Source organism: Nothobranchius furzeri, chromosome 4 (assembly GCF_043380555.1).
Source record: "Nothobranchius furzeri strain GRZ-AD chromosome 4, NfurGRZ-RIMD1, whole genome shotgun sequence".
In the NCBI taxonomy this organism is placed as follows: Eukaryota; Metazoa; Chordata; class Actinopteri; order Cyprinodontiformes; family Nothobranchiidae; genus Nothobranchius; species Nothobranchius furzeri.
This window is the reverse complement of record NC_091744.1, coordinates 80907461-80917460: the sequence shown is the minus strand read 5'-3', so window position 1 is coordinate 80917460 and position 10000 is coordinate 80907461. Positions and strand designations below refer to the sequence as shown.

Here is a 10000-nt window from a genome sequence, read left to right as displayed (position 1 = left end):
ATCAAACTCAACTCCAAAGAGTGCAGCCTGGACAGGTCCAGGTGAGGGATACTCACAACACCTGGCTGGCGAGCGGGATCGGCCCATATTTGGCTGATCTGACGTGTCCCTGAATGCACCGTTGACAGAAATCAGAAATCAGTATTGGGCCTCAAAACCAGAATCTGTGTGTTTTCAGCGGAAATGGAATGCAGCCTCTCACAGGAGCATCAAAACAAAAACCTTAGAGGACCTCCAAACCAATCAGCCAAGCTGGCCATTAGGTGGAGGTGGACAGCTCTACTGAGAGGCTCACAATGACATCATCGCCCTGGGTCTCACACACAGGTAACCGGCAGGTGATCAGCAGCATCAGTAGAAGCCGCAGCCCCGCAGGTTGTGTGCTATGATCACATCGGTGACAGAATCAAAGACAAACTGGATGTTGCTGGTGTCGGTGGCGCAGGTCACGTGGGCGTACACCTCCTTGCTGGGCGACTTGTCCCTGCTCTCGTACTGTGACTTGATGTAGGCCACGCCCTCCTGGTAGGTATCAGAACCTGCATTTGGGAGAGAAGACGAGGTAGACGTTAGGAGCCCGCCTGCACCAGCGCTGCTGTGTGATATTCTCTGAAAATGTGACCTTTGACCCTCCAGCTCAGCAAACTTTCTGCTGAGCCGCGTTCTCAGGTATTTGACGCCTGAGCAGCTTTTCCCCAACAGAACCGGGCTGCGGTCGGCCGGTTCCTGACTCTTATTGTTACATCAGGGTTCTGATGGGTCAGATCCACATCCCATAATCTGCTCTTAGACGGCGTTCTGCTTCAGCGCTCAGATCTGTTCTAGTCAGGGACCGGACCGGTTTCTGGTCCCGTCCCCATGGCTGTGGGCCATTAGCAGCGCTGCCTGTCAGAACTTCATCAGAACCCGGCCGTGAAAAAGGACATGGAGGGGAGAAGAAACGGCTTTGGAATTTTAATCCTCCCTTTCTCACAGTCCTGCCGTTTGGGCTCCTTTCTCCCGACTTTCCCACAGTCTGTTTCTCACACTCCGGCTCTCGCTGGCGTTCCCACTTCTGTTGTTTCTCCGGCTGAGCCGTGTTGTTCCGTCTCGTTTCCCCCACCCTGCAGCACCGCTCTGGTTTGTTTTACCTTCCCGTCCTCCTCCTGCCTCACACAGAGCCGACAGCAGCTCAGCTGAGGTGAAACTTTTAACCTGATTTAGCGTAAAACACTCAGACGCACTCGGAACGTGCAGGTGCTTTAGAAACTGGAATTCTGGAAGTGGAGACAATAATCCAGAATAATTTATTCCGTTTGGCATCAAGCCTGAATCCTGTTAGGGACTGCTTCACGGCCGTATGGCTCCCAGGGTGAGCTGAGGGGAAGAGGTCCTCTGCAGCAGTCACACATTTACTCTAACACAAGGATGTCAACTTCAAAGGCTGCTAGCAACACTTCCTTATTTTCCCTGAATTTCAAAGACAGGTCTGGAGTTTCCTTTCTGGCCCACCATATCCCAGAATTCATTGCAGGCCAAATGAGAGATTTGTGTTCTGTTGGATGAAGCAGGAGATGATTACCCTTTAGATGTCAGTTAATCTAATATCTGGTGCTAACATTTAAATTGAGGTGGTTTTGTTGGTTATATTAGGAAAAATCCTCGTAAACCAGCTCATATGACGAGTCCCGTGATGCTTCTGCGCGCAGTGCTGCTTAGTGCCGCCATGGTTGCTAGGCAACAGGAGGTAGGGATGGGAATAAATGTGAAGGCCAGCTCCGATCCGATCAGAGAGAAGGTGCACTAGCGTTAGCATTAGCTAACTGTTCCACGTGAACAAAACGCCTGAGAGAAACTTCCACACTGGAGACTAAAGAAGGTAAGTTCTGGAGGAGACTTCATCATCATCATCATCATCACCATCACCCCGTGGTGAGGAGGAGGTGTTTGGAACAGGAAACGACCTGCTGCCCCTCAGACAGCAGCATTTATTACACGTTCACGCTCTGCTCTGACTGGTGACTCGGTGTGTGTGTGTGTGTGTGTGTGTGTGTGTGGAGGCGGGGCTACAGTATGCTGGATGTACCGGTGTATTCTGGGAAGCAGATGGTCAGTGGAGACTTGATGATCCTCTTTTCAAACAGGTCCTTCTTGTTGAGGAAGAGGATGATGGCCGTGTCCTTAAACCAGTTGTTGTTGCAAATGGAGTCAAAGAGCTTTAGAGACTCGTGCATCCGGTTCTGTAGGAGAGAGGTTGGTGCGGGTCAGACGGGTCGGATCAATCTAACACTCATTCAAAAGCTGCAGAATAAAAGCACAGACTCCAGCCACGTCGTCCCAACGGGGGGAGGAACTAAAACCCAGAAAACAGAACAGAAGTTGGGAGGAGTTCCTCTTCAGAGGTTCTGTTGGGTTTCACGGGGCGAGTTAGAGGTCATGCTGGTGAGTTTAACCAAGCCATGCATGCTGTTAGCAGTGAGCGCCTGTCTGCTCCACATCGCCCACGCTACGCTGCTAACCAGACCTTGTGGAGCTCTCTGACTCTAGGGGGCGCTGTAGAGTCATCCCCATCTCTGAAGACAATCCTGGACATCTACATCTACAGCTACAGATGAATCTGTTCCACTGTGACTAGTTAACCTGTTTACTGGTGGAACTGGGAGCCGCTTTGTAACCAACACAGGAACTTAGACGTGTTTGACTCTGATCACCAAACGTCATGTTTTATCGTGTTGTTTAGATTCAATCATCAGCAAGTCCTAAAGCCGGAGACACCACGGCCGGTGATGCGTGGGATAAAAACTCCATCAAAGCTAAACAGATTTAATCAAATAATCATAACTACACAAACACATCCAGCATGACTGGGTTTTAGCTCGTCAGACACTTCTCATGTTATTGATTATAGATGGTCATGGATGCGTCAGCACAGGATAACGAGCTCCTGATTAAGGAAAATAGATCTGTTCAAACAAGGAGCTGAAAGCAGTTTCTTTCTGGTTCTTGTCCGCCTCATCAGAGGGGAGGTGGGGGGGGGGGGGGGGGGGGGACTGATCAAGCTCATCAAGTCAGATTAGAGGGAAGAGACAGATGTAAACGAGCTCAGGTGTGGGCGAGTCGCCGTCACATGGAAGGAAAAGCAGGAAGAGAGGAGCTTTAACTCATCTAATAAACTCCATCAGGAAGAAGGGGAGAGTGGACAGGAGGACACAGACAGGGACTGCTTTCAGCTCCTATTCAAAGGGTTTCCTACCTGCCTGTAGGCGGAGCATCTGCAGGAGTTCTGACTGCTGATTGGTTAGAGAGGACAGTCGATGGCGAGAGTGACAGCAGAGTAGAGGGAGCCTGAGATCTGCAGGGTGGAGCTTAGAGCAGGAACAGCAAAGGGATCCGCCCGCACAGCGCCAATACCAATCCCAGTCCACTCATCCCAGATAAAATGCACCAACACACACCTGGTGCTGGAAAGGTGTTCACAGAATAGTATAACGAGAGAGAGAGAGAGAGAGAGAGAGAGAGAGAGAGAGAGAGAGAGAGAGAGAGAGAGAGAGAGAGAGAGAGAGAGAGTGTGTGTGTGTGTGTGTGTGTGTGTGCATTCATGTGTGTGTTATGTGTAAGAGAGAGAGAGAGATAGAGTGAGAGTGAGAGAGAGAGTGTGTGTGTGTGTGTGTGTGTGCATTCATGTGTGTGTTGTGTGTAAGAGAGAGAGAGTGAGAGAGAGAGAGAGAGAGAGAGTGTGTGTGTGTGTGTGTGTGTGTGTGTGTGTGTGTGTGTGTGTGTGTGTGTGTGTGTGTGTGTGTGTGTGTGTGTGTAAGAGAGAGAGAGAGAAAGAGAGAGAGAGAGAGAGAGAGAGAGAGAGAGAGTGTGTATGTGTGTGTGTGTGTGTGTGTGTGTGTGTGTGTGTGTGTGTGTGTGTGTGTGTGTGCATTCATGTGTGTGTTATGTGTAAGAGAGAGAGAGAGATAGAGTGAGAGTGAGAGAGAGAGTGTGTGTGTGTGTGTGTGTGTGTGTGTGTGTGTGTGTGTGTGTGTGTGTGTGTGTGCATTCATGTGTGTGTTGTGTGTAAGAGAGAGAGAGTGAGAGAGAGAGAGAGAGAGAGTGTGTGTGTGTGTGTGTGTGTGTGTGTGTGTGTGTGTGTGTGTGTGTGTGTGTGTGTGTGTGTGTGTGTGTGTGTGTGTGTGTGTGTGTGTGTGGTACAGAGGAAGCAGAACACAACCCAGTAAATGTGCGTCTACACGAGTGAGGAGACCAGGACCCGACAGGTCCATCGTCTCTCAGCTGATTGGTTAAGGAGATGCTTCCATCCCATTGAAGGACTTTCCAGGTGAATGTTTTCCAGCAGCAGAGGAGATGATCTCCTCAGACACGAACACGATTATTTCACTTCTCTCATAAAACTTGTGGTTCTGGTGCTGAAATCAGCTCCGGTCACAGTTCCGAGTCTTCAAACAACAAAACAAAGCCAAGCATTTGAAGGGTTTTGATAAGAAGGCTGTCGGTACCAAAGAGTCTAGAACTGGTTCCGGGTCAGAGTCGACTGGTCCACCTGTTGAAGACCAGTCAGAGGCTCAGGGCCGTCCGGCATGGAGAGTGCGTTAGACCTACAGGCACATTTCTGATCAGAACCGCAGCAAAGGTTCCTTCTGTCCCATTACTGGGTTCCTGGTTCTGTCCTGTCCAGCTGTGGAATATTACTGCTGTCAGGAAACCCGGGACTGAAAACTTCCACAGAGATGAAACAACCAGGAAAGGTTTCTCCTCCTGCTTGTTTAACCTCTTGTAGCAGGTTTATACGATAGCGTGTAAACGTACCTGGAACGCCGCTCGATGCCGACGGATCATTCGCTGCAGGTGAGTGAGTTTATCAGTTGTAAAAGCCTCCCTGACCTGGCAGACAGGTAAACGTCGCCCGTGTTTCTCCAGCTCGCGGTGATGCTCGTGACATCACAGCAGCTACTGAACAGTTCCCTCCCTGGAATTTTTGGATTTCGGAGTTGGTTGTGTTCTTAAAGCACCAACATCCCAGTCTACCTGTGTTTTACCTGAAACCTACAACCTGATGCCGCTGCATGCTTGCTTTGTATGTAAAGACTCTGACACTAGTCAGTGACTCGATGCGACCTGCTGGGTTCCTTATATAGGAAACTGTTTACTGATTGGCTTAATGACCTGACCCGTATTGGAATGTTTACTGTGTGAAGGTCCTCGAGACGACTCTGGTCCTGATTTGGCGCTTTAGAAATAAAGTTGAATGAATTATATGTTTTCTGAAATATATTCATGTTCAGACTCATTAGGACTTAAATCCGTGCCGTTTGCAGCATTTCCACAAACATTTAGTGGGAGGTCAGATTATAATCCCACTTTCAGACATTAAGTTAATGTCCCATTAGTCGTCACACACTGGTCTCCACATGCGACCCATCCCTGTGGGGGGGGGTGAGCTGCAGCTGTGGCTGCACTCGGGGACCATCTGGTGGTTTCACTCCACAATCCAACCACCTAAAGCTGAGTGTCAAGCAGGGAGGCGTTGGGTCCCATAGTTCAGGTCTTTGGTCTGACCTGACCGGGATTTAAACCCCGATCTCCCGGTCCCAGCGCAGACTCGCATGCCTGGCCTGCCAGACTCGTCCTCTGTCACACAGAGGACGAGTCTGGTTCCTCAAAGGCAGAGAGGCACATGAGGGGCGGGACTAGCCAGCTCAAAAATAACCAATCACAAAAACGTATTCCTTCGGTTAGAATTCTCAGGGGGCGGGGTTATTTGTAGAGGCCTGCCTACGTCTCAGATTTAGCTTCAACCCGTTGGCATTCCAGCGTCCCGCCCATGGGACAAACCCCTTTGAGTTCATTAAACCTGGAAATTTAAGGATCTAACTAAAACCCAAAAGGGGGTGTGGCCTTTAGAGAGCAGGAAGTGATGTCATATTGTTTCAGTTTGTTTATGCATTTAATAAATGATTTATATGAACAGCTCAGTGGTAGTGTCCCCCTGGGACCGGGTGATCGGGATTCAAATCCCGGTCGGATCAAACCTGAACAACGGGACCCAACGCCTCCCAGCTTGACACTCAGCTTTAAGGGGTTGGATTGGGGGGGTTAAACCACCAGATAGTTCCCGAGCGCAGCCACCGCTGCAGCTCACCGCTCCCCACGGGGATGGGTCAGGTGCGGAGAACAAATGTCACACACACTGGTGGGACTTTAGCTTTAAATGTTGGTCCTCAGAGATTTAATCTTCATTATGCTGCTTCTGGATCTGGTCCGTTTCTCTGTATTGACTGGTTCTGGACCACAGCTGGTCCCAAAGTAAACCAGGTCCAGAAGGGGGGGGCTCTTACCGTGGTCTCGTCCTCATGAAGGACCTGGTCGTACCCGCTCAGCGCCACACAGAAAATAATGGCCGTCACATCCTCAAAACAGTGGATCCATTTCTTCCTCTCCGACCTTTGACCTCCAACATCAAACAGCCTGATGGACACAGCAGACAAACACCAGTAAAGACGCTTCCTGTCCTCATACAGACAGCAGCATAATATATTAGGTAAACATGTTCACGGCTCCCCAAACAGAAACATTTCAGTCCTTCAAACTGAAAACATTTGAGCTCCTAGGACAGTCGGAGCAGCAGCTCGTCCCGTCCCGTCCTGTTGTCCACACAGCTGATGTTCTTCTTCTCTTGTCACTGAGTTTAAACGTGTAACCAGACTTGTGTTTTAAGCTAAAATTAGCTGTTCTATAACAGGGCTTTGGTCTCGTGTCACCTCTGTTCTCGTCAAACGTATGAAAGTATAAAAGCAGCTGTGGTGAACAAAACCAGCTGGAAACACACGACGAGCTGAAACCTACAATGATCCTGCCAGAGTTTATTCAGGCTGGAGCAAATCGGTCCACGTCTGAGGAAAAAAGTAGGTCTGCCGTCGTTTTTCACAGAGCTAAGGTTTGGAAAAGGAGCAAGCCTTCATCATACGACACAAAACATTCTCATGAAGAGGTTGATTGGATCCTGATTGAGGAAAGAAGCTCCAGGTCCAAATATGAGGACATGGTGTATGCAAATTTATCATGACGGATTATTATTATTCAATCTGTAATTTGTTTTCTTTTCCAAATCTCTCAAACTCGCCTCACAAATCTCCACTTTCTGGGTCACCGAAGCTAAACAGACTCGGTTCTGGGTTCATGCCACGGACCCAGGTTTGACTGAATACTTCCAGGTTGCAGTACTCGATTACGTTTTTTAAGCGATCATTGTAGGACCTGCCCAAGGTAACGGTCAGCAGGATGACCCAGACCATGTTCAAGACGCTGTGCATGTTCAAATAAAGACAAAGAATGTGCTCCACTACCGAATTCGGTACTTTTTAAGGTACCGACCGAATTCCATTGTACCAACTGAGCACCGATTCACGTCATTTGAAACGGCGCCTCGTTTCGGTACCCGTCCTTCATAACGAGAACTTGCCTAGACAGCTGCGCATGCGCAAGAGCGTTATGTCGTCGGTCGCTGCGAGCCAGTTGTAAACAGAGCAGCATGGTAGAGAGAACGCACGCTAAAGCTTGGGTCCACTTCACTAAATGTGATGGGTAACTGGGTGATGATGAAACCAGCGACAACGATCTAAGAGAGACATCCTCATCTTAATCTGCTCCGGTAGGTAAATAAAATGTTTAAGATAACGTTAGCTTGATATGTTAGCTTCCATTTCGCTAATGGTGCGTTCGCTTTCTCCTCGGAACTCCAAATTTCCAACTAGAAGAGCATGAACATGCTCTAACGTTTGGCTTCACTTTACTGAACGCGACGGGTGATTGGGTGAAGATGAAACCAGCGACAACGATCTAAGTGTGAGGCATCATCGTTTTAATCTGCTCCAGCAGCTAAATAAACTGTTTAAGATTACGTTAGCTTGATATGTTAGCTTCCATTGCCACCATTGTTATCAGCTAATGGTGCGTTCGCTTTCTCCTTGGAAATTCTAACTTCCCAGTAGGAAAAATCAAAGAAAAAGCATAGCAAAAGGAATGAAGATACACAGTAAATTTAGTTCACAGTAAAGATGTTTGCTTCAGTTTAATTATCAACTTATAAAACTACAAGGACGATGTTAAAATACAAACAGTTGTATGTTATTTATCGTGATATTTATCAAATATGGTTATAAATTGAGAAAAATATATTTAATTATAAAAGAGAATTAAAATATTAAACACTCAAAAGTATCGAAAATTGGTACCGTTAAGTACCGGTATCGATTCCTAGGTACCGGGAATTAGTATCGAATCAATTCAAATGTCAAAGGTACCCATCCCTATCCACTACATTCATTATGAAGGCGAGTTAAACTTCTGCCTCAGCTGGATAAATAGTGATGCATGCTAGCTGTTTACTAGCCAAAGTTAGCACCGTGTTGAAGCAATACTAGCAATGCTGGCAGAGAGATGGGTTAAGATCATCTTTCCCATCCCTGTGACTTTTTAAATGTTTTTAATCATATTTAGTTTTAATTTTCGTTCTTGTGAAGAGCCTCGTGGTTTTTTATCTGGATAGCGTTTTATAAAAGATCGTTTCTTCTCCGTGGCACTTGTAGGCTGTTTGTAGGCTATCGCTGCTGGGGATAACGATCAACAACATACGCGCGATAACCTCAGCCACATCTGGACACCACAGTCAAATAAAGACACGGGTTTTAAACTGTGTCTACATCCAGAATGCTGATGGTACATGAACAAGCTTCTGCCTCGGTTTAATACGCTAGCTCTTTACCAGCACGATGAAGAAGAAACAAGCGCCTCTCAAGGTAAAAATCACGAGGCGCTTCACAAGAATGAAAATCCATCCATTGTCTGAACCCGCTTGTCCACGTAGAGCCACGGGGGGGCTGGTGCCCATCTCCAGCGGTCAATGGGAAATCAGGCGGGGTACACCCTGGACAGAGAGCCAGTCCATGGCAGGGCAACACAGAGACACACAGGACAAACAATCATGCACACTCACACCTAAGGACAATTTAGACAGATCAATCAACCCAACAGTCATGTTTTTGGACTGTGGGAGGAAGCCGGAGTACCCGGAGAGAACCCACGCATGCACAGGGAGAACATGCAGGCCGGGAAGCGAACCCGGAACCTTCTTGCTGTAAGGCAACAGCTCCAACTACTGCGTCACTGTGCAGCCCAAGAATGAAAATTAAAAAAATAAATAAAAAAACATTGTGATTAAATAAAATGTGAGGAAAGAGAAAGAGGAAGTCAGTTGATCCGGCAAAGGGGCAGAATGTGGAGAGGGTGGTGATGAAGGTCACATCCAGATTCATGTTTAAAGGAATTTCTTTCCGGTGCAGCAACTCTGTGTCTACACATGATGTAACTAAAACAAACAGACAGGGACATGCAAACACACACACACACACACACACACACACACACACACACACACACACAGTGTCAACAGGGTGAGAAGGGTCCCAGGTGGTTTCTCCTGCCCGTTGTACACGTGTCAGTAGAAGGTAGGTGTGGCCTATCATTTTAGACTATCTGTCTGTTAGGCATTGTACGTTTTTACAATGAGTGGTCACTGGACCTCAGGGACCTGCTGGGGTGTAGGAACTGAGAAGACCACCATAGGTCTTTAGCCTGGTTCAAAACTCAGCTGGAATTAGATCCAGCCTTTTTCATCATATGTCTGTTTACTGTAGCACAATCAGTGAAGCGTTAACATAGTTTATAGTTCAGTGATGTTCTGTGTCCCCGTGGTCCCCAGCCGCCGCGCTAAACTCACGGGATCCTGCAGAATCCACAGAGCAAGGGGGTGGGGGGGGTGGGGAGAGCTAAAATGGTCCAACATTATTCTTCATTCAGAAGAAAAATGAATGAAACCATCATTAAAGGAGTTTGTGTGGTGCTGAAAATGGACCGGGCTGGACGGAACCACAGTCATGGACCAAAACCTCCTCCTACAGGCTGTAGGGCCTCAAATTACAGAGTCCAGCTACAAATACATAGCAAAGGACCCTCAACA

General features: G+C 47.8%; 1 protein-coding gene across 2 annotated transcripts in view; it reads right to left on the bottom strand.

Annotated features, from left to right (window-relative positions):
- Positions 1 to 10000, bottom strand: part of LOC107396198 (guanine nucleotide-binding protein G(o) subunit alpha) — a 77830-nt gene that overhangs the window by 10156 nt on the left and 57674 nt on the right. The window contains exons 6-8 of one of the 2 annotated variants that reach the window (XM_070550492.1): positions 6321 to 6450; positions 2066 to 2219; positions 233 to 539 (exon numbers count right to left, since the gene is read on the bottom strand). In XM_070550492.1, coding sequence (XP_070406593.1) covers positions 352 to 539; positions 2066 to 2219; positions 6321 to 6450 — 472 coding nt within the window. In that variant the 3' untranslated portion in view covers positions 233 to 351. Of the gene's footprint in view, positions 1 to 232; positions 540 to 2065; positions 2220 to 6320; positions 6451 to 10000 lie in introns of those variants that run through there. The other variant, XM_070550491.1, reaches the window with a different exon arrangement.